General features: G+C 43.4%; 1 protein-coding gene across 2 annotated transcripts; it reads right to left on the reverse strand.

Annotated features, from left to right (window-relative positions):
• Positions 1-8,054: 8,054 nt before the first annotated feature.
• Positions 8,055-19,321, reverse strand: usp1 (ubiquitin specific peptidase 1). Of its 2 annotated transcripts, none has more exons than XM_084163017.1 (9): positions 18,968-19,321; positions 18,236-18,456; positions 17,625-17,775; positions 17,401-17,502; positions 12,077-12,246; positions 11,132-11,865; positions 10,814-10,978; positions 10,414-10,615; positions 8,055-10,226 (listed from the first exon to the last, which is right to left on the reverse strand). In XM_084163017.1, the coding sequence occupies exons 2-9, from the start codon at positions 18,400-18,402 to the stop codon at positions 9,413-9,415; spliced, it is 2,505 nt and encodes an 834-aa protein (XP_084019143.1). In that variant the 5' UTR covers positions 18,403-18,456; positions 18,968-19,321; the 3' UTR covers positions 8,055-9,412. The 2 variants fall into 2 exon arrangements, with proteins under 2 accessions (XP_084019143.1, XP_084019144.1); XM_084163018.1 differs by having other exon boundaries at positions 12,077-12,243; positions 18,968-19,057.
• Between the last annotated feature and the right edge of the window lie 2,739 nt (positions 19,322-22,060).

Below are 22,060 nucleotides of genomic sequence, written 5' to 3' on the forward strand. Positions count from 1 at the left end.
AAGAGGGTTAAGGCAGTGCTGGAAAATGATGGTGGCCACACAAAATATTGACACTTTGGGCCCAATTTGGACATTTTCACTTAGGGGTGTACTCACTTTTGTTGCCAGCGGTTTAGACATTAATGGCTGTGTGTTGTGTTATTTTGAGGGGACAGCAAATGTACACTGTTATACAAGCTGTACACTCACTACTTTACATTGTAGCAAAGTGTCATTTCTTCAGTGTTGTCACATGAAAAGATATATTCAAATATTTACAAAAATGTGAGGGGTGTACTCACTTTTGTGAGATACTGTGTGTGTGTGTATATATATATATATATATATATATATTCAGGACTTTTTTACAGTTTCATTGTAGCCTAGACGCAATATGAACTGATTGTATTTTGCAATTTAATCAACAATACAATTGATATAGGAATACATGTATTGTTTACGTATCAATACATTGACCCAGCATTCCTTGTCTTTTCAGTTTTGTTTCTGACCAGTTGTCGGGCACCTCAGTGGTCTGAAACATTTACCCTACACAGTCAACGAGGATCATCATTTGAGGTGTAAGGACGTTTCCCTGGCTGACCTTCAAGAAAACAAGGAGGTGATGAACGTTTCAATTTAGTTATTCAACATGATCATTTGACAATTGATAGTTCAGTACAATGAGATACTTAATGTACTTGAGGCTTTGGAATATGTGTATGATACCAACTGTGAATGAAAGTAAATGTTACTGGTTTATCGCTCATGTCTTTATTTTATCTCTCCTTTTGGGTAAGAGTATTTGTATTTTTCTTCCTTTGTAGGTGAATATTACCCTTTATGTGATTCGGAAGCTGAATGAGGGCAAGGGTAAAACACGTGCTGGGACAGACATGCAGAAGGTGGAGTATCGTGTTGCTGATTTGAACGCACTTGCTGAGCTAACCGTGTGGGGGCCGGAGAAGGTTGAAGAGGGGCGATGGTACAGAATCACCAAAGTCTCTGCGGGTCAGTTTGGGGGCAGGATCACGCTGGGTACAACACCATCCAGTGAAATTTACAGTGTGGCTAGTCGTAGGAGATGTGAGAAGTTTAAGGGAAAAATCTGTGGAGCCAGTTTGTCCCAAGTGGAAAGGAAAACCAGTGGATTGATCTTCATAGACAAGACAGACAAGCTTCCGGAGGTAGATGACGCTGTCATCAGGGATGCCCGAAATGGAGAGTGTATTGAGAGTATGTCTACAGCTGATCTGGAGGTGGCGCTAAATTAAGTACTGGTCGAAGTCACAGTGCTTAATGAACTTGTTGAATCAATTACCCCTCAACCAGTCTAATCGATTTTTGTTTTTCTCACCCATTCACACACAATACCCCATAATGTCAAAGTGAAAACATGTTTTTAGAAATGTTTGCAAATGTATTGAAAATGAAATACATAAACATCTAATTTACATAGGTATTCGCACTCCTGAGTCAATACATGTAAGAATCACCTTTGGCAGTGATTACAGCTGTGAGTCTCTAAGAGCTTTGCACACCTGGGTTGTACAATATAACTCTAAGGGTTGTACAATATAACTCTAAGGGTTGTACAATATAACTCTAAGGGTTGTACAATATAACTCTAAGGGTTGTACAATATAACTCTAAGGGTTGTACAATATAACTCTAAGGGTTGTACAATATTTGCGTTTTTTGTTTTTTTTGTTCTTCAAGCTCTGTCAAGTTTGTTGTTGATCATTGCTAGACAGCCATTTTCTAGTCTTGCCATAGATTTTCAAGCCGATTTAAGTCAAAACTGTAAATAGGCCATTGTCGTGCTGAAAGGTTAATTTGTCTCCCTGTGTCTGTTGGAAAGCACACTGAACCAGGTTTTCCTCTAGGATTTTGCCTGTGCTTAGCTCTATTTCGTTTATTTTTATCCTAAAAAACTCCCCAGTCCTTGCCGATGTCAAGCATACCCATAACATGATGCAGCCACCACCGTGCTTGAAATATGAAGAGTTGCACTCCGTGATGTGTTGTTGGATTTGCCCCAAATAAGGCTTTGTGTTCAGGACATAAAGTTAATTTCTTTGCCATTTTTTTACAGTTTTACTTCAGTACCTTATTGCAAACAGGATGCATGTTTTGGAATATTTGTGTGTTTAAAATGCACTGCTCGACTGAGGGACCTTACAGATAATTTTATGTGTGGGGTACAGAGATGAGGTAGTCATTCAAAAATCATGTTAAACAACATTATTGAGTCCATGCAACTTATTATGCTACTTGAATATGAAGTTGAACATTTTTTACATTTCCATTTAAGTCCACTGGATGAGAAGGGCTGCACTTGACATCCCTGCCCTTCTCCCTCCTAGGCCAGCCATTTCAGGGATTTATGGATACATTTATGTCTCTTGGGACGTTTTTCTGTTTTGGAATGTATTAATGTCTTGTTTATAATATTTTTTGTATTTATGTATCTGACGAAGTGAAAAAACACATTCTTTCTTGAAAATACAACTGCCCCTCAGCAAATATTTCTATTTAATTGTGTAATGTACTACTGTATTATTGAGCATAATTACCTGACCAAATCAGTTTATTTTTCATATGCACAGGATACAGCAGGCCAGGTATACGGTACAGTGAAATGCTTGCTTGGGAGCTCTCCTCTCAAACAGTGTAGTAACAATATACACTACCGTTCAAAAGTTTGGGGTCACTTAGAAATGTCCTTGTTTTCGAAAGAAAAGCAATTTTCTGGCCGATTTTTAATGGATTATCTACATAGGCGTACAGAGGCCCATTATCAGCAACCATCAGTCCTGTGTTCCAATGGCACGTTGTGTTTGCTAATCCAAGTTTATCATTTTAAAAGGCTAATTGATAATTAGAAAACCCTTTTGCAATTATGTTAGCACAGCTGAAAACTGTTGTGCTGAATAAAGAAGCAATAAAACTGGCCTTCTTGAGACTTGTTGAGTATCTGGAGCATCAGCAATTGTGGGTTTGATTACAGGCTCAAAATGGCTAGAAACAAAGAACTTTCTTCTGAAACTCATCAGTCTATTCTTGTTCTGAGAAATGAAGGCTATTCCATGCGAGAAATTGCCAAGAAACTGAAGATCTCCTAAAACGCTGTGTACTACTCCCTTCACAGAACAACGCAAACTGGCTCTAACCAGAATAGAAAGAGGAGTGGGAGGCCCCAGTGCACAACTGCGCAAGAGGACAAATACATTAGAGTGTCTAGTTTGAGAAACAGACGCCTCACAGATCCTCAACTGGCAGCTTCATTAAATAGTACCCGCAAAACACCAGTCTCAACGTCAACAGTGAAGAGGCGACTCCGGGATGCTGACCTTCTAGGCAAAGTTGCTAAGAAAAAGCCATATCTCAGACTGTCATATAAAAAGAAACGATTAAGATGGGCAGTCTGAGATATGTATTTTTCTTTGCAACTCTGCCTAGAAGGTCAGCATCCCGGAGTCGCCTCCCGGAGTTGTATTGCTTCTTTAATAAGCACAACAGTTTTCAGCTGTGCTAACATAATTGCAAAAGGGTTTTCTAATGATCAATTAGCCTTTTTAAATGATAAACTTGGTTTAGCAAACACAACGTGCCATTTGAACACAGGACTGATGGTTGCTGATAATGGGCCTATGTACGCCTATGTAGATATTCCATAAAAAATCAGCCATTTCCAGCTACAATAGCCATTTACAACATTAACAATGTCTACACTGTATTTCTGATCATTTTGATGTTATTTTAATGGACCAAAAAATTGCTTTTCTTTCGAAAACAAGGACATTTCCAAGTGACCCCAAACTTTTGAACGGTAGTGTACACTGAACAAAAATATAAATGCAACATGTAAAGTGTTGGTCCTATGTTTCATGAGCTGAAATAAAAGATCCCAGAGATGTTCCATATGCACAAAAAGCTTATCTCTCAAATGTTGTGCACAAATTTGTTTACATCCCTGTTAGTTAGCATTTCTCCTTTGCCAAATAATCCATCCAGCTGACAGGTGTGGCATATCAAGAAGTTGATTAAACAGCATTGTCATTACACAGGTGCACCTTGTGCTGGGGACAATAAAAGGCCACTCTGACATGTGCAGTTTTGTCACACAACACAATGCCACAGATGTCTCAAGTTTTGAGAGAGCGTGCAATTGGCATGCTGACTGCAGGAATGTCCACCAGAGATGTTGCCAGAGAATTTAATGTTAATTTCTCTACCATAAGCCGCCTCAGTACGTCCAACCGGCCTCACAACTGCAGACCATGTGTAATCACACCAGTCCAGGACCTCCACATTCGGCTTCTTCACCTGTGGGATCGTCTGACCAGCCACCTGGAGAGCTGATGAAACTGGGTTAGTACAACTGAAGAATTTCTGCACAAATTGTTAGAAACCGTCTCAGGGAAGCTCATCTGTGTGCTCGTTGTCCTCACCAGGGTCTTGACCTAAATGCAGTTTGTCGTTGTAACAGACTTAAGCAGGAAAATGCTAATCTTCGATGGCCACTGGCACGCCAGAGAAGTGTGCTCTTCACGGATGAATCCCGGTTACAACTGTACCGGGCAGATGGCAGACAGCGTGTATGGCGTCGTCCGGGTGCGCGGTTTGCTGATGTCAACGTTGTGAACAGAGTGTCCCATGGTGGCGGTGGGGTTATGGTATGGGCAGGCATAAGCTACGGACAATGAACGAAATTTGAATGTACATAGATACCGTGACGAGATCCTGACGCCAATTGTCGTGCCATTCATCCACCGCCATCACCTCATGTTTCAGCATGATAATGCACGGCCCCATGTCGCAAGGATCTGTACACAATTCCTGTAAGCTGAAAATGTCCCAGTTCTTCCGTGGCCTGCATACTCACCGAACATGTCACCCATTGAGCATGTTTGGGATGCTCTGGATCGACGTGTACGACAGCGTGTTCCAGTTCCCGGCAATATCCAGCATCTTCGCACAGCCATTGAAGAGGAGTTGGACAACATTCCACAGCCTGATCAACTCTATGCCAAGGATATGTCGCGCTGCATGAGGCAAATGGTCGTGACACCAGATCCTGGTTTTCTGATCCACGCCCCTACTTTATTTTTATTTTTTTATCTTTATTCTCAGTTATGTGAAATCCATAGATAAGGGCCTAATGAATTTATTAAAATGGACTGATTTCCTTATATGGACTGTAACTCAGTAAAATCTTTGAAATTGTTGCATGTTGCGTTTTATATTTTTGTTCAGTGTGTGTGTGTATGTGTATGTGTATATATGTATACAGTACCAGTCCAAAGTTTGGACACACCTACTCATTCCAGGGTTTTTCTTAATTTTTACTATTTTCTACATTGTAGAATAAAAGTGAAGATAAAAACTATGAAATAACACATATGGAATCATGTAGTAACCAAAAAAGTGTTAAACAAATCAAAATATATTTTATATTTGAGATTCTTCAAAGTAGCCACCCTTTGTCTTGATGACAGCTTTGCACACACACAGTGTATTCGTAAAGTATTCAGACCCCTTAACTTTTTCCACATTTTGTTACGTTACGGCCTTATTCTAAAATTGATTAAATTGTTTTTTCCCATCAATCTACACACAATACCCCATAATGACGCAGCAAAAAACAGTTTTAAGAATTTTTAGCAAATGTATTCAAAATAAAAAATATTTCATTTACATAAGTGTTCAGACCCTTTACTCAGTACTTTGTTGAAGCACCTTTGGCAGCGATTACAGCCTTGAGGCTTCTTGGGTATGACGCTACAAGCTTGGCACACATGTATTTGGGGAGTTTCTCCCATTCTCTGCAGATCCTCTCAAGCTCTGTCAGGTTGGATGGGGAGCGTCGCTGCACAGCTATTTTCAGGTCTCTCCAGAGATGTTTGATCGGGTTCAAGTCCGGGCTCTGGCTGGGCCACTCAAGGACATTCAGAGACTTGTCCCGAAGCCACTCCTGTGTTATCTTGGCTGTGTGCTTAGGGTCGTTGTCCTGTTGGAAGGTGAACCTTCGCCCCAGTCAGGTCCTGAGCGCTCTGGAGCAGGTTTTCATCAAGGATCTCTCTGTACTTTGCTCCGTTCATCTTTCCCTCGATCCTGACTAGTCTCCCAGTCCCTGCCGCTGAAAAACATCCCCACAGCATGATGCTGCCACCACCGTGCTTCACTGTAGGGATGGTGCCAGGTTTCCTCCAGACGTGACTCTTGGCATTCAGGCCAAAGAGTTCAATCTTGGTTTCTTCAGACCAGAGAATCTTGTTTCTCATGGTCTGAGTCCTTTAGGTGCCTTTTGGCAAACTCCAAGCGGGCTGTCATGTGCCTTTTACTGAGGAGTGGCTTCCGTCTGGCCACTCTACCATAAAGGCCTGATTTAGTGGAGTGCTGTAGAGATGGTTATCCTACTGGAAGGTTCTCCCATCTCCACAGAGGACTCTGGAGCTCTGTCAGAGTGACCATCGGTGACCAAGGCCCTTCTCCCCCGATTGCTCAGTTTGGCCGGGCGGCCAGCTCTAGGAAGAGTCTTGGTGGTTCCAAATATCTTCCATTTAAAAATGATGGAGGACACTGTGTTCTTCGGGACAAGTTGTAGAAACATCTCAACGGTGATCAATGGAAACAGGATGCGCCTGAGCTCAATTTCGAGTCTCATAGCAAAGCGTCAGAATACTTATGTAAATAAGGTAGTTCTGTTTTTTATTTTTAATACATTTGCAAACATTTCTCCCCTATGGACTCGGGAGAGGCGAAGGTCAAGAGCCATGCGTCCATCGAAACACGACCCTACCAAGCCGCAGTGCTTCTTGACAAGCTGCTCGCTTAACCCGGAAGCCAGCCACACTGTGTCGGAGGAACACCGTCCAGCTGGCGACCGGCCCGCCACAAGGAGTCGCTAGAGCGCGATGGGACAAGAAAATCCCAGCCGGCCAAACCCTCCCCTAAACCGGACGACGCTGGGCCAATTGTGCGCTGCCTTATGGGTCTCCCGGTCACGGCCGGCTATTACAGCCTGAGATGCAGTGCCTTAGACCGCTGCGCCACTCGGGAGGCCCAAACGAATCAAAGTTAACAAGACTGACCAAAAGTTTTGTATTTATGCTACACATTTTATACAATATAAAAATCTGGACATTTCTTGGTTTCATTGTAGCCTAGACTAACAATATCAACTGATTTTGCTATTTTTATCAACAATGCAATTGATATAGGAATACATGTATTGTTTACCTATCAATACATTGACCCAGCATTCCTTGTCTTTTCAGTTTTGTTTCTGACCAGTCAATTTAGGCCATTAGAAAACCCAACTACCGACCATCCAGTGATGGGATTTATAAATAAATGATCTGGGCTCCCAAAAGGACTGATCTCTATAATATATTAACTTTTGTAAAACTATTATTCTAAGCTAGCTTTTAAAAAAGTATGGTCCACAGATCTAAGTGAATCTGAACAACCCTTTAACGGGAACAGAATATGGAAAAATATGACCTTGGGATCCCATAATCCAAATGATCAATTTATACATTTTAAGTGTGTTCAGACTAACACCAGGGAAACGTTTCATGAAATTGGCCCCAACTCCCAATTGTTCAGTCCCCCTAAATCAGGTAGGCACATTCCTTCATATGACGTGGGAGTGCCCTGCAGTTAAATGCATTGATTACTGTTGGAAGGCAGCACTGTCACAAAAAAAAAGATGTTGGCTCTTACTTACAGTATATGGCAATCACCTCACTCTTTCCCAATTCACCAGTGGATACAGTTACTATTAGAAGTTATAACCAAATTATCAACAGCGATAATGAATGGTGCTAGTCAAGGAACAAGTGAGGCCTGGACAAATATATTTGACTCTAAATAATAATCCTCCTCTCTGAGTGACAAAATGAATACAAATTCCCCCCTCAAAAAGGTACTGGTGTGTTTACTTGGTAATACATTAAATGTATAAATAAACCATTGTGGTCTGTTAAACTAGCCATGGTCACACATTTGACAATCACCTTGTAGATTTGCAAGTATTAGTTAAATAACATTTGGAAACTCACAAAGTGCTTTGCATATGCTGGTGTTTTATTACATGTACAAGAGAATCTACAAATTAAAGCAGGAGCGAGAAGTAGATCAATAGTGGGAATTATTCGCATGAAAAAGGTAATTTACTCTACTTTCCTGGTTTCAAACCCAAACCATTTCTTTTAAATCTATAATACTTCACAGCAGGGAAAGGATTAATAGAAATTCAGTTTTACATGAAAGTTCAAACTTTATTGCTTGTATAGTACGTTATGATCTTCCATAGGGCCCGTGAGTCAAACAGTATGGCCACACAGCCCCTTTTCACTGGAACGAGGTACTGCCGTTGAACAGAGCTGTACAACTTCAGGAGAAAACAACCAACGCTTAGAGGAAAGGACCTACACTAGGGGCACTATTCAATCTGTAAAACTGAAGCGTTAGATTCCGCAATGTAAATTTAAAGGTAATTTCCCCATTGAGCAGACATACGCAGCGTTTACCGTGAATGCAGTCTCCACTAAAGCGGGAACATTACATTTAAATCACACTGTAAAGCTGAACTTCTGCGTTACAGATTGAATAGAGCCCTAGGGTAGATAAACCTTCTTCCCCCTCCATACATATCAAATCTGAGACTAACAGCTATGCAATGTTGTACTAGCATTTTGTAAAGTGATTGTCTATCTTACTGGCTAGGTATTTCATCACTGGTTTCACTCACTTATAAAACATTGTACAAAATGATATCAACCAAGATAAGTTATTTATTTTTCTCCACGTGCAAAAGTTCTTCCACCAAGAACTAGACCAAGATGGCCGTCTTATCTGAATGTAACTGAATTTAAACATTATGGACAAAACTAGTCCTCTTACTTCTGACAGTCCAACAGTATTAACACTAATCAACAGACATCTCTCTCCTGGGTAGAAGGCATGGAGCCAGGGCAGGATAAAGATGTACAATAATAAAAATGTGCTCTTTATTTAAAAAAATAATCTGAAACCAAAAAAAGTGGCAGGGAGAAACATTCTACTTTCCATTCAGACCACTTACAACAAGAGGGAAGGAAAATCAAAGGGCAGGTTGCTTGATGTCATAAGTGCCAAGGTGCATTTTTGTAGACTTTGCAAATGTTATATTCCCAGCATAAAAAAGGATGAACTGAATATTAAACATTTAAAAGGACCTATACAGGTTATAAACATCAGTGACAGGAGTATCAAAATCCAGCATACCAACCAGGCTGACTCTCAAGTCAACTCGTTCTCAAAACCTCAGGTGATCTTTTACAATGCTCTCCTCACTTCCCTATGATATTTGAGAAAGAGTTAAGGAGAGAGGACTTGAGGAATCAAGGAAAATACTTAATTCACCCACAAACATACAGAGGTTTCAGACCCTCCTATAGAACAGAAGATATGGGGTAGATGTGGAGCAGGTTTCTGGAGAACAGGCTCTCAGGAAGTCCTCCTCCTCAAACAGACGCACCTCAGAGTCGTCAAACAGCATCCACTTCCCTTCATACTGCAGCAGGCTGCTTAGGGCCTGCTCCGTAGCCACCCCAGCCCCCTCACACCCAGCCACAGAGGCCTCCTCGCCCCCCTCACCCTCCTTCTTAACCCCTCCACTACCGCTGTGTCCCGGGGCACTGGAGGTCCGTCTGGATGATCTGGTGGCAGTGCTCTCTGCCCCAGTAGAGGCAGCTTTGTCTGGGTTGGTTGTCTGCTTGTTGCCCCCTAGGTCATAGCTGGACAGGCTCCTTTGGCCCCCCAGGAGTCCCACCCCCTCTGAAGCCTTCTTGGAGCCCATCTTACTGGTGTTGGTGGTGCTAGCGGAGTTAGTATTCACAGCACCACTCTGTCCTGTTTTACCATGGAGACTGAAGGACACTTCCCCATCATCATAATCCAGCACCTCTTCTTTGGGTTGCGGACCGTGCACTTTCTCACCACACTCCTCTTCTACCTGCTTCTCATCCCCCTCGGGCAAGCAGACCTTGGTGTCCTTAAGGTCCATCATCCTGACGTAAGTGGTGTAGTGTCCGCTGGAGATGGTGACCCCGCTGTGCATGACCACAGCAAACAGCTGGTAGTGCTTCCCGCCGGTGGCAGTGGCTGAGGGGTGAGTGCACCACTCCTCCAGGGAGAGCTTCAGAGGGGTCTGTAGGGGGGTGTTCACCTTTGAGAGGCCACCGTACGGGTCCATCCTGAACAACAGAGGGAGTCAGTTTACACGTGCTGGGTAACATGATGGAGAGGTCCCTAATTTTCCTGAGATCTGCTTACCATGTGCCATTGTATTAATACGGTATTACATTCATGTGTTGTATCGGATTGTGTGGATTTTGATGTTGTGACAGACAGGCTCTGAGGAAACTATTACTAAAGACTCACTCTAACCCGTTGGCTGAGAAGCACTTGAGATGGATGGTGACGACCTCTGGGGTTTTATCAAACAGGAGACTCCTCTCAGCCTCTGTGTAGTGGTGGCAGGTCTCACAGAAGTACTTGTCCTCTCCTACAATCCTCTCCACTGAGGCAAACTGGGAGATGGCCCACTTCAGAGTCTTCAGCGCCGGTTTGGGATCAGGGGAGACTGGGGTTTGGGTGAGGTAGTTGGAACAGGAGAGGATAGACATTTGTGAGACAGCGTTGTGCTTCGGCTGATCTTTGACAGCTTGTTTGTGTGGTGACTGTTCATGTATGTGCCTTGTGTGTATAGTTCAGTCTAGCGCTGCAGAACTTGCCCTTTTATACAAGAACACCGTGTGAGTGTGTACACAACTCTCCTTACCCTCTGAGCTGCTGTCTGGGCTGCAGGGTTCTTCCTCCTGCACTGGGACACTGATGTCCTGGAAGTCTTCTCTCCTCTCAGTGTAACACTCACACTCCAGACAGCGTGTCCTCAACACCAGACGGCCCTGGAACAGACGCTCCATCAAGTCCACACCCAGGCACTCTGGACAGGAGAGAGGGAGAGGGGACAGTCAGCGTTCAACATAATAACAGACAAAACAATGGCTAAAGCAAGGGCACAAAACCTGTGACAGACAGGACATGATCGATGACCAAGTTTGTTTCCAACAGCATGATTCAACAACTATAAACTCACCTTCACTTTTAGCTTTCTCCTCCCCAGGCGCTTTTGTTACCTTCTCCTGAGGGTTCATCCCGCGTTCCCCACAATCATTCTCCTGAGGTTGGCTAGGACCTGTCTCCTCCTGGCCAGGTTTGGCCGTCTCCGTCTTCCCCCCTGTGTGGCAGCTGATCCGTCCCATGGTCATGAACTTAGAGAAGATACTGGGCTGCTTCCCTGAGGGCCTCAGCCAGCTCAGCTTGGGCCTCTTCTTCCTCTTCACCTCCGCCTCTTTAGGGGCCACCTCTACCTCTCCTTTCCCCTCCACGTCGCTTTCCTCCTTCTCTCCCTTATCTTCCTGCTTTTTCTCCCCCTCTTCTTCACCTTTGTCTTTTGGCGCTACAGTGATGCCACCGGAGAACTTCCTCTTGGAGCGGGTGAGGGGTTTGCCATCGTCGGCCACAACAGCATTCTTGGATTTGGGCTTCTTCTTGGCGTTGCCTGCCTCTGTATCGCTCTTCCTCTTACCACTGGTTTGGCCGTCATCGTCAAGGGATGTTTCTGAAGTTTTGGCCTGCTCCTCTGTTGAAGCGCCGTTGGTGCCCACAGGAGAGGCACTGTCTGGCTTGACCTCTATGACATCATTGTCCTGGTCACCCTCCTGTTCCTTCCTGATGGTCTCTGAGGCCTCCTGGATGTATCCCAGGATGCACTGCAGCACCTCCTGGGCATCATGCTGTAGGTAGCCCTCGTACATGGGGTTCAGCTGTCTGTAAACACACAACCATCAGTCAGTCAAATACAATACCAAACATCTTGTTCAAGGATGTTGAAACCCTGATTTGAGGAAGTTTTCTGTAAAGCTAAAACCCTGGTGTTCTATATCATCGCTCCACCCATAAACCACCATAATATCAGAATATTCTGCCTAATGAATGTGACCCAGTATTGCAGGGCCTTGCTGTAGTGCTGGGGTCTGACCTGAGTGTGTTTAGTAGTTTGCGTGGAGGTGTGGCCAGCTCCCCATCACTGTACTTGTCAGGGTTGTGCAGGTAGCTGGACTGGAGCTGCTCCACTGAGGTGATCAGACTGTGGAAACTACCCAGCAGTTCCATGTGCACCGGCACCGCCTCCTCTGGACTCTCCGTCTGCTGAGGAAGAAAGAGTGATTACTGTTATTATAGTATTCATATGCTCTACGTTCAAAAGATTTAAACACGCTAGTACAGGCAGCATTGACGACAGTGTAACTGAAGCACATGGTGACTGTAGTCTTAAAAACGCATCTCTATATTGGAAACATCATAGGGAACCTACAGTCTTGCTGGATTATAATAACCAGACACTATTTACGAAAAGCTCATGTATTTATTTAATATTCTGAGGGGTTAGCACCTTTATTGAGATGTGTGCTGGTATAAATGTATGCATGATTATGACCTTTAATCTCTGGATTGTAATTTGTGCATTGTAATGTTAATTGCGTTTACTGATGTGAAACTGACTCTCATTGGCTATTGCATGATGGGTAGTCCGATCTACTCCTAAGATTCAGTATTTTTGCAACGGAGGAAACTAGTTGCCGTAAGTTACTTCCGAGAACAAACTCTTGCATCTTTCACAGCTAACGAGAGAGAGGGCACAGCCAGGCAGGCATGTCAGCCACCAGGCAGACATTCAGAACCATGCATCGGTAATCAAAAGATGTATAGGCTATCGCAATGCTGTACCTAGGCAATTTCATGGCTTGCAATGTCTCGCGCAAGTTCACTAAAGTAGGGACTATAAATGAGTAGGATGAGCTATTCTACACGCAGCAGACTGAAGACCAGACACACACTAGTGTTCTTCATAGCAAAGAGAAAGAGCAGGCGAGCCAGCGAGGAACGGGGCAGACAGACTGTTGGAACCGTGCGCATAGGCTATAGCTTGGTAATCTGTATCTCGCAATGCCTTGTAAATTCACCAAAAGTATGTATGTATATATACAGTACCAGTCAAAAGTCTGGACACACCTACTCATTCAAGGGTTTTTCTTTATTTTTACTATTTTCTACATTGTTAGAATAATAGTGAAGACATCTAAAGTATGAAATAACACATGGAATCATGTAGTAACCAAAAAAAGTTAAACAAATCAAAATATATTTCATATTTTAGATTCTTCAAAGTAGTCACACTTTGCCTTGATGACAGTTTTGCACACCCTCCTCTCGCTCCTGCTGGCTTTAGCAGATTCTGCCATTACTCTCCTGAAGTTGCCGGGAATAGACTACATGAGGAGTTGGCAACCTTTCTCATGTGGAATGCCAATTTATCTTACCATTGATACTGATCTGCCATGTGCTTAATCAAGTCTATCCAAATGAAAATGATACAAACCTAAAAAGTAACTTCTATTGCCATTGTCAACTAGGCCTATGTAAAAATAGCCTACATAAAGCCAACAACTAAAAACATTCCAGGTGAAGCTGGTTGAGAGAATGCCAAGAGTGTGCAACGCTGTCATCAAGGCAAAGGGTGGCTATTTGAAGAATCTCAAATATAAAATATATTTTGATTTGTTTAACACTTTTTTTTTGGGATACTACATGATTCCATATGTGTTATTTCATAGTTTTGATGTCTTCACTATTATTCTACAATGTAGAAAAATAGTTAAAATAAATAAAAACCTTTGAATGAGTAGGTATGTCCAAACTTTTGACTGGTAGTGTACATACATTTGCTACTGTGACAATTTTTAAAAATAATTGGACGACTAACACCCTGTTGACCAAACAATCAACCAGTTGACTAATTGGGGTCAGACCCTACAAAGGCTACAAAAATGTTATTTTTTTTTCACACAACACAATGCCACAGATGTCTCAAGTTTTGAAGGAGCGTGTGATTGGCATGCTGACTGCAGGAATGTCCACAAGAGCTGTTGCCAGATAATTTAATGTTCCTTTCTCTACCAAAAGCCGCCTCCAACATCATTTTGAGAATTTGGCAGTACGTCCAACCGGCCTCACAACCGCAGACCAAGTGTAACCACACCAATCCAGGACCTCCACATCCGGCTTCTTCACATTTACATTTAAGTCATTTAGCAGACGCTCTTATCTAGAGCGACTTACAATTAGTGAGTGCATAAATTATTATTTTTTCTCCCCATACTGGCCCCCGTGGGAAACGAACCCACATCCCTGCCGGCCAAACCCTCCCCTACCTTGGACGACGCTGGACCAATTTTGCGCTGCCCATGGGTCTCCCGGTTGCGACAGAGCCTGGACTCGAACGAGGATTTCTAGTGGCACAGCTAGCACTGCGAGTAGCTGCCTTAGACCACTGCGCCACTCGGGATCGTCAGAGATCAGCCCCCCTGATAGCTGATGAAACTGTGGGTTTGCACAATCGAATAATTTCTGCACAAACTGTCAGGAACGGTCTCAGGGAAGCTCATCTGCGTGCTCGTCGTCCTCACCATCGTCTTGACCTGACTGCAGTTCGGCGTCGTTACCGACTTCAGTGGGCAAATGGTCACCATCGATGGCCACTGGCACGCTGGAGAAGTGTGCTTTTCACAGATTAATTCTGGTTTTAACAGTACCAGGCAGATAGCAGACAGCGTGTATGGCATCGTGTGAGCGAGCGGTTTGCTGATGTCAACGTTGTGAACAGAGTGCCCCATGGTGGCGGTGAGCTTATGGTATGGGCAGGCATAAGCTTCAGACAACGAACACAATTGCATTTTATCGATGGCAATTTGAACGCACAGAAAACATGACGAGATCCTGAGGCCCATTGTCGTGCCATTCATCCGCCGCCATCACCTCATGTTACAGCATGATAATGCACGGCCCCATGTCGCAAGGATCTGTACAATTCCTGGAAGCTTAAAATGTCCCAGTTCTTCCATGGCCTACATACTCAGACATGTCACCCATTGAGCATGTGATGCTCTGGATCAACGTGTACGACAGCGTTTTCCAGTTCCCACCAATATCCAGCAACTCCGAACAGCCATTGAAGAGGAGTGGGACAACATTCCACAATCAACAGCATGATCAACTCTATGCAAAGGAGAAGTGTCACGCTGCATGAGGTAAATGGTGGTCACCAGATACTGACTGGTTTTCTGATCCACGCCCCTACCTTTTCTTAAAGGTACAGTATATCTGTGACCAACAGATGCATATCTGTATTCCCAGTCTTGTGAAATCCATAGATTTAGGGCCTAAAGAATTTAGTTAAAATGACTGATTTCCTTATATGAACTGTAACTCAATAAAATAGTTTAAATTGTTGCATGCTAGAGCTGCCCCGGTCAACAGTAAGTGCTGTTATTGTGAAGTGGAAATTTATAGTAGCAACAACGGCTCAGCCGTGAAGGGGTAGGCCACACAAGCTCACAGAACGGGAAAGCCGAGTGCTGAAGAGCATAGCGCGTAAAAATTGTCTGTCCCCGGTTGCAACACTCACTACACAGTTCCAAACTGCCTCTGGAAGTAACGTCAGCACAATAACTGTTTGTCGGGAGCTTCATGAAATGGGTTTCCATGGCCGAGCAGCCGCACACAAGCCTAAGATCACCATGCGCAATGCCAAGTGTCAGCTGGAGTGGTATAAAGCTCAGCGCCATTGGACTCTGGAGCAGTGGAAATGTGTTCTCTGGAGTGATGAATCACGCTTCACCATCTGGCAGTCCGACGGACAAATCAGGGTTTGGCGGATGCCAGGAGAACGCTACCTGCCCCAATACATAGTGCCAACTGTAAAGTTTGGTGGAGGAGGAATAATAGTCTGGGGCTGTTTCAAGTCCCCGCAGCAATGTTCCAACATCTAGTGGAAAGCCTTCCCAGAAGAGTGGAGGCTGTTATAGCAGCAAAGGTAGGACCAACTCCATATTAATGCCCATGATTTTGGAATGAGATGTTCGACGAGCAGGTGTCCACATACACTACATGACCAAAAGTATCTTGATTTCCTTGCGTTTTTTTCTCCTCTCCATTCTCGGCCTGTCTGCTCCTCCCCCCTCTTATCTGAGCAGAGCAGGCAGGCACGTTGCCCTAGCGACTCAACACAGACACAGCATATACACATTCTGCTCCAGAGCCAGTACTATCCTTCCTTCAGACAAGCAAGCATCAAAACTTTGTTCATTTGCACAACGGCTCATTCACATTTGCTTGTAAATGTCCAAACTCACCAAAAATGACATTCGGTAGCTCCTACCTATATATGTATAACTTTATGAGCTGGATTGGCTATCTTTGCAATTAGTTTATTTTTGTTTGCGCTCCTTAGCATATTTAGCTAGCTGCCTCCATGGAAATTCGCTATTACTTGTGCTAATTTCGTTAGAATTCTGGTAACTGATGCCCAATGGGCCTTTTTGCGGGGGGTTTTTATGCCCCCTTGTGTACTAAACCAGTAAATCTTGGGATGAGAGAAGGACGGTATGACAATATGAAAATCTGGACCCTGCCCAATCCTAGTTCAGTGGTCTATTATTATCATCTAGACATGACGTTGAAATATCTTCACGCCTAGAATCAAAACCTCCTAGTTTTCGTCATGAGTCAATTTAATTTGAAAAAATTACGAATTACAGGGGGCAGTTTGGAAAACGAATCCTGTGTGAATCCTCTGGAATAACGCACATGCTTGGATAATAATTACATAACCAACGTCTTGTAATACCTGTCCGAATAGGGCTAAAACATGGCAAAGAATAGGCTTATCAAAGTAGAGTGCACTGCATCATCCCATGGGATCCGTCAAGGCTGCTGCGCACCGCAGAAATATCACTGAAATATTTGAGTTCCTACACATCACCTTCTTTATTCTAACAAAATAGGCCTTTTATTGGCTAAATTGATGAGCAAATGGGCAGCATCATGCTCATGTCGGTCTTCTTAAACGGAAATTTCGTCTTCCTAGTAGGACTGCAATAATTAGATGGTGTGCACATCCGTTTCAGAGTGTTTTGGGAGTCGAGCAAGAGTTAACTACTTCGACTCCAACCACAGGAGTAGACTCCAAAAATCCTGGAGTCGTCCACCATTAGTTTTAGGGAGACAGACAGGGAACAGGTCGACATGCTGCCGGATTTTTCAGGCATGATTGAATCTTGGGTTCTCTCTTGAACAAGCTAATATGATTCAGTTTGTTATTTCTGTAAATATTGGGCGCCTGTTTATTCCTCACCTTTAATAAAAGCCTCACTGTTCAAGAAAAGTAAAGAACTGCTGTCTCCTCCTCACTGTTAAAATCCAACCGCATGGTCAACCTCACATTGTTGTACATAGGTAACATACCTCATCACTATTAGCAGCCTCTTCCTTTTGCTTTTCCCTTGTTTTGGACAAATTGTAGAGGTTCTTGATGCCATCTCTGAGCCCAGGACAGTAGTACAATACCTGGGTTGGTGATAAAGAAAAGTTTCATTTCTAAACTATTTAGTATGATAATAATGAGCCTACCTATACTGTTATCAAAATGTTGATGGCATGATGCAGCTGTTGAGAATGAAATACCACACCTGTAGAATACTGTTCAGGTAACAGGTGTTTCCCAGGTTATTGAGCCCAACAAAGGGCACCAGGGTCTCCTCTCCATTATCACTGGGGCGGATGGGAGAGGTTGGACACGGGGCATGTCCAGGCAGTGGGATTGGCACAACCTGGTCACAGCTAGAAAATAATGAATACAATGAAAGGTTCTCAAAACCATATTCCTAAGAACATCTGAGGAGATATTTAAAATAGTTGCCAATTCACACAGTACTTTAAATTGAGTGGGCGGTGCGAACAAGATGCTACCTCAGAAGGGATTTCCACAAAACATGATCATTAGAATAGCCACTCTAACTTCGCCCTCATGTGGGTGCTAGCAAGCAGGCTAGGTATCAACAGCCAATCCTGTATTGTCTGGAAGCTATAGTGAGCTTTGATTGCTCAATAGCGTCGCATTATTGGAACATTTGCTTAAAGTTCTGTTTCGGTCCCACACTGTTCAGCTCCCATCGCACACTTCACTTTCCTCCATTGAAATTGAACTGGGCTACGTTGTTTGATCACCCCCATCGTGTTGTGAAAATGCATTGTCAGCCTTTATTTTATCATTAGTTACCTGGTCAAAACTGTTACTCACCTTGCAGGATCCTCAGGTTCAACTGGGGCTGGTTTTGGTTCCTCTACTTGAGGTTCAGAGAAGTCCAATGCTCGCTTCGTATCCTTCTTCTGGAAAAACTTCAGAGATAGTTTGCTCTTTTTGATGGGGCTCCCAAGAGCCGCGCCATCGCCCTGTAGGCCGGGCATCTTCGACCGTCTTTAGTAATTTATGATACACAGCCAACACAACAGCGCTCCACACTGGCAACAGAGCGAAAGTGAGACTGGGTGAATTTCGTTATCAAGTTTGTGCTCCCTCCCTCCCAGATAGTTAACTGGCAAAAAGAAAAGTGAACAACGCTGATACTAACTTGTTTGTTGACTAGATAGACTACAGGACTAACTTCGTGGCAAATGCATTCAGTTCATCTAGCTAACTAAGTTAGCTAGCTCGCTGCTAGCACCAGATGGGTTGCCTAGCAGGCTAACTTAAGATAACCAAAATACAAAAGCTGAGCTGGTTGTCAATAACGTCGAGCTAACGAAGTAACGTTAGCTATTTACCAACACATGCCGTTTACAAAATTTGGTCATATGTAATTTCTAAGTTATAATTATCTAACTAACTACCATCATGTTAGCGTGCCAGCTAGCTAGCTAGCCATCTTGCTACGCAGTGAGTGAGGGGGGAAAAAAAGCGACAACACCGGGCGGTTTAGTTGTTAGCAAGGCCAGTTAACCAAAATATATCCAACCACTTTAGTTTACTCACCTTATTGAGTCATGTTATACTTTATTTTCGCTTTCTTCGATAGCTTATTCAATTTCATAGTCTATTTGGAAAACAATTTGATAAACCACGCAATGTGCGCAGAACTTGGCGCTTTTTCCGACCGCAAGACCCCAGCTGCACCCGCGCCTGCACGAGATCGTTACCATCAATAAAAAAAAAAATACAATACTGTTAGTAAAACGTTGCCAATATATATATTTTTTTTAAACTTCCATCACTGATTTTAATTTTAGAAAGTGAAAACGAAGGACTGCAACAGGCATTTCTTGAGACAACATAGCACTAACCCATCAGTACCCGTGGGAGAAACACGGTCTTGGCTTCTTCTTCAGTGGGGTTTATCGGCGGTTGGCATCCAACGTTAGGGTGCATTACCGCCACCTACTGTACTGGAGTGTGGGCCAGAGACAGGGAGAAATTAAATCCTACCTGTCAACCCCGTTTCTCTTAAAAAAAGATAACAAAATATTTGAGACTATATCTAATGACGTTCTACTCAATATACTCTTTAAACTAATTTCCCGTATCCCCTTCTCCCTCATACTAGATCTCATCCTCTCTCTTTCCCTCTGATACTGCCCACACTGTAGCAATACATGCTCCACGGTCTCTATTTCCTGACAATAATCACACTTTCCTGATGGATCCTTTCCTATCACATTTACTGTTTTATTCAACTGGCTGTGTCCCACCCTTAATCTTGTAAAAAATAGCCTCCTCTCTTCTGTCCCTTCCTGCCGTCCTCCCCTCCCCGACTTTCCTCTGTACTTGAAATAAATGCCTTCCCTTATTATCTCTACTCCACTGCTCCTGCCATTTCTGCGCCATCACTGTATATATCAGTCTTTTTGCCTCTGCCTTGCTCATTGAAACTTCAACATCCCCACTACTAAGTGCTTGTTTAGCCGGTTCATCTACTGCCTCGTTCCCCTCCACCCCTACATGGGCTGGGACCCAAGTAAATCTTATCTGAATACCCATCTGTTTAATCCTGCCATGGGTTTGTAGCACCTCATAAAGCAGGTCTTGTCTGCTACGTGAGCTAAAGGACTGGAGACTCATTAACACTCAACATGAATCAGAGCAAATAACTACACTGTCTTGTTTGACTTCCTCCACCCACTGCAAGGCCAACAGTATGGCCATCAGCTCCGCCATATTTACAGCCAGATGATCCATAATACGTTTCCTGACTTCCACCCCACATTCCTGCACTACAAATGCTGACCCAGTACGTCCTGTCCTTGGATCTTTTAAACCATCTGCGTAAATGGCCACAAAATCCTGACAAACAGTTTCCAGGCGTCTCTTAAAGAAATCAGCTGGATCAACACCCTCCCTATCTTTCTGTAGTCTCTCCAACACTTCTAGATCAACTACTGGAGGCGGGAGTAGCCATGGTGGATTTACAGGAATAACTACCGTTGGACTAAACTCCCTTTCATACAGTCCCATCTCCGTCACACTGTCTTGGCTAGAAGGGATCCAGCTTTTGTCAAAAGTTGTTTTTTTGTGTGCATTTTAGCTAACCCTAACCCCTTTTCTAATCTTAACCTAAGCATCTTAACCTGCTACGAAAAGTCAAATCTGACGTTAATTTGACAAAAGCTAGATCCCTTCTAGCCAAGACCGTGAAACACCGTGTGCACACGGTGGTCATCATGGAGCAGCCATCTTTGGAGGGTCATCTAATGTTTTTGTATCATGCATGAACATTTTCTGGCTTTGTTGGTCTAAAAACAGTTGCTACATCAAAAATGTATACAACATAATTACATTACTCCCCCCTAAATCTATCAATATAATTGAAAGACTGGAGAGTGATGATCAGTGATCTCTGATCTATGGTGATGATTCCAGATCGAGGTACACTCCAGTACAAGATTTTAGCCAGCAGAGGGAAACCTTGGACATGTAAATAATATATCGCTCGTTTACCCTGAGAAATAGCCGTGCATCTCTTGCATCTTTGGAGCATATTTACCTTGTATCTTCCTTATGCAAATGCAATAATTAACGGTAAGACATATATCATATTTGTACCCGTTTTGTTGCAGTGGTTTTTCATGTAATAGAAAGTGGCTGAAATGTTTTCGCTATGTCAGATTGCTTTACGTAGGCTATAGGGAATATCCTCTATCATTTGATGTGATGGTGTAACCTATATCCCATCTATTGTAGGAAAGGGGATCCGTATGGTATTGCATCCATTCAATAATCCGTGACTATATGCTTTTCTATCTTGCACATTTATGTATCCCATGAAGATCCATGCGTTCAGTAGACTTTCAGACGATTATATGGTTATTATTGGCGAGCGCCAAAATAAATGACAGGTGTATATTCTGGTACCCTACTACAGATATCGATTCCATTAGCACAAAACGGCTTGCGGATACTACCGAGCCAGTGTATTTGTCAATACAGAGCGGATAATGCATGCAGGGCATTGAGCTGCTGATGCGGTTCTTTGCCTGGTCAGCAGCCCGACGTCTTGATGGATGCTGAGCTGTGTGCGTCTTGGATAATCCATTCTGGTCGAGGCTGAGCGCGACGGAGTGATGTGATGCTCCAGCTCCAGAGCATACATGGGCTACTGCAGCCCCAGGCTCTGGTACGACTCTGGTACGAAACCTGACAGATGAGATTATTCATGCGTTTATTTACCCAGTATAGCCTGGGCTACTGTAGCCTACATAACATTACTGGATATGTTCAATCAAATATAAAGGCATTAAGGCTATCAAGCAGATGATTGTGCAATAAATGTACCTCGATATGAGAGTATTTAATCTAATGCATGATGTTGTATACTAAATATAATTATTCTATTTATTCTATGGTTGTATAACTAGTCTGATAGTGGGCTAGGTATGCTATTGAAGGAGGTATAGCCTGCCTGGCCTGCTGATTCCAAGTCAGGTCTGTGGGTGGTATAGCAGCTAGAGTGGGATCATTAGGGGAAATGCATGGAGAGGGAGACATGGATAGAGGGATAGGGTAGTGCACTCCAAGAATGACAAGTATGTCCTGGAGCTGCCGAAATGAAACCCCCAGTGCTGTTTTTTCTAA

Source organism: Coregonus lavaretus (genome assembly GCF_964263955.1).
Source record: "Coregonus lavaretus genome assembly, chromosome: 6".
NCBI classification, from domain to species: Eukaryota; Metazoa; Chordata; class Actinopteri; order Salmoniformes; family Salmonidae; genus Coregonus; species Coregonus lavaretus.

Bases quoted from the DNA above. Each gene is read 5' to 3' on its own strand.
- usp1 (XM_084163017.1), bottom strand. From the start codon at position 18,402: ATGCCCGGCCTACAGGGCGATGGCGCGGCTCTTGGGAGCCCCATCAAA. The intron at 12,247-17,400 runs GTATGTTACCTA...TTTCTTCCTCAG, and splicing joins AGGCTGCTAATAGTGATGAG to CAGACGGAGAGTCCAGAGGA. The intron at 10,616-10,813 runs GTAAGGAGAGTT...CCCAAACCCCAG, and splicing joins CCCAGACAGCAGCTCAGAGG to TCTCCCCTGATCCCAAACCG.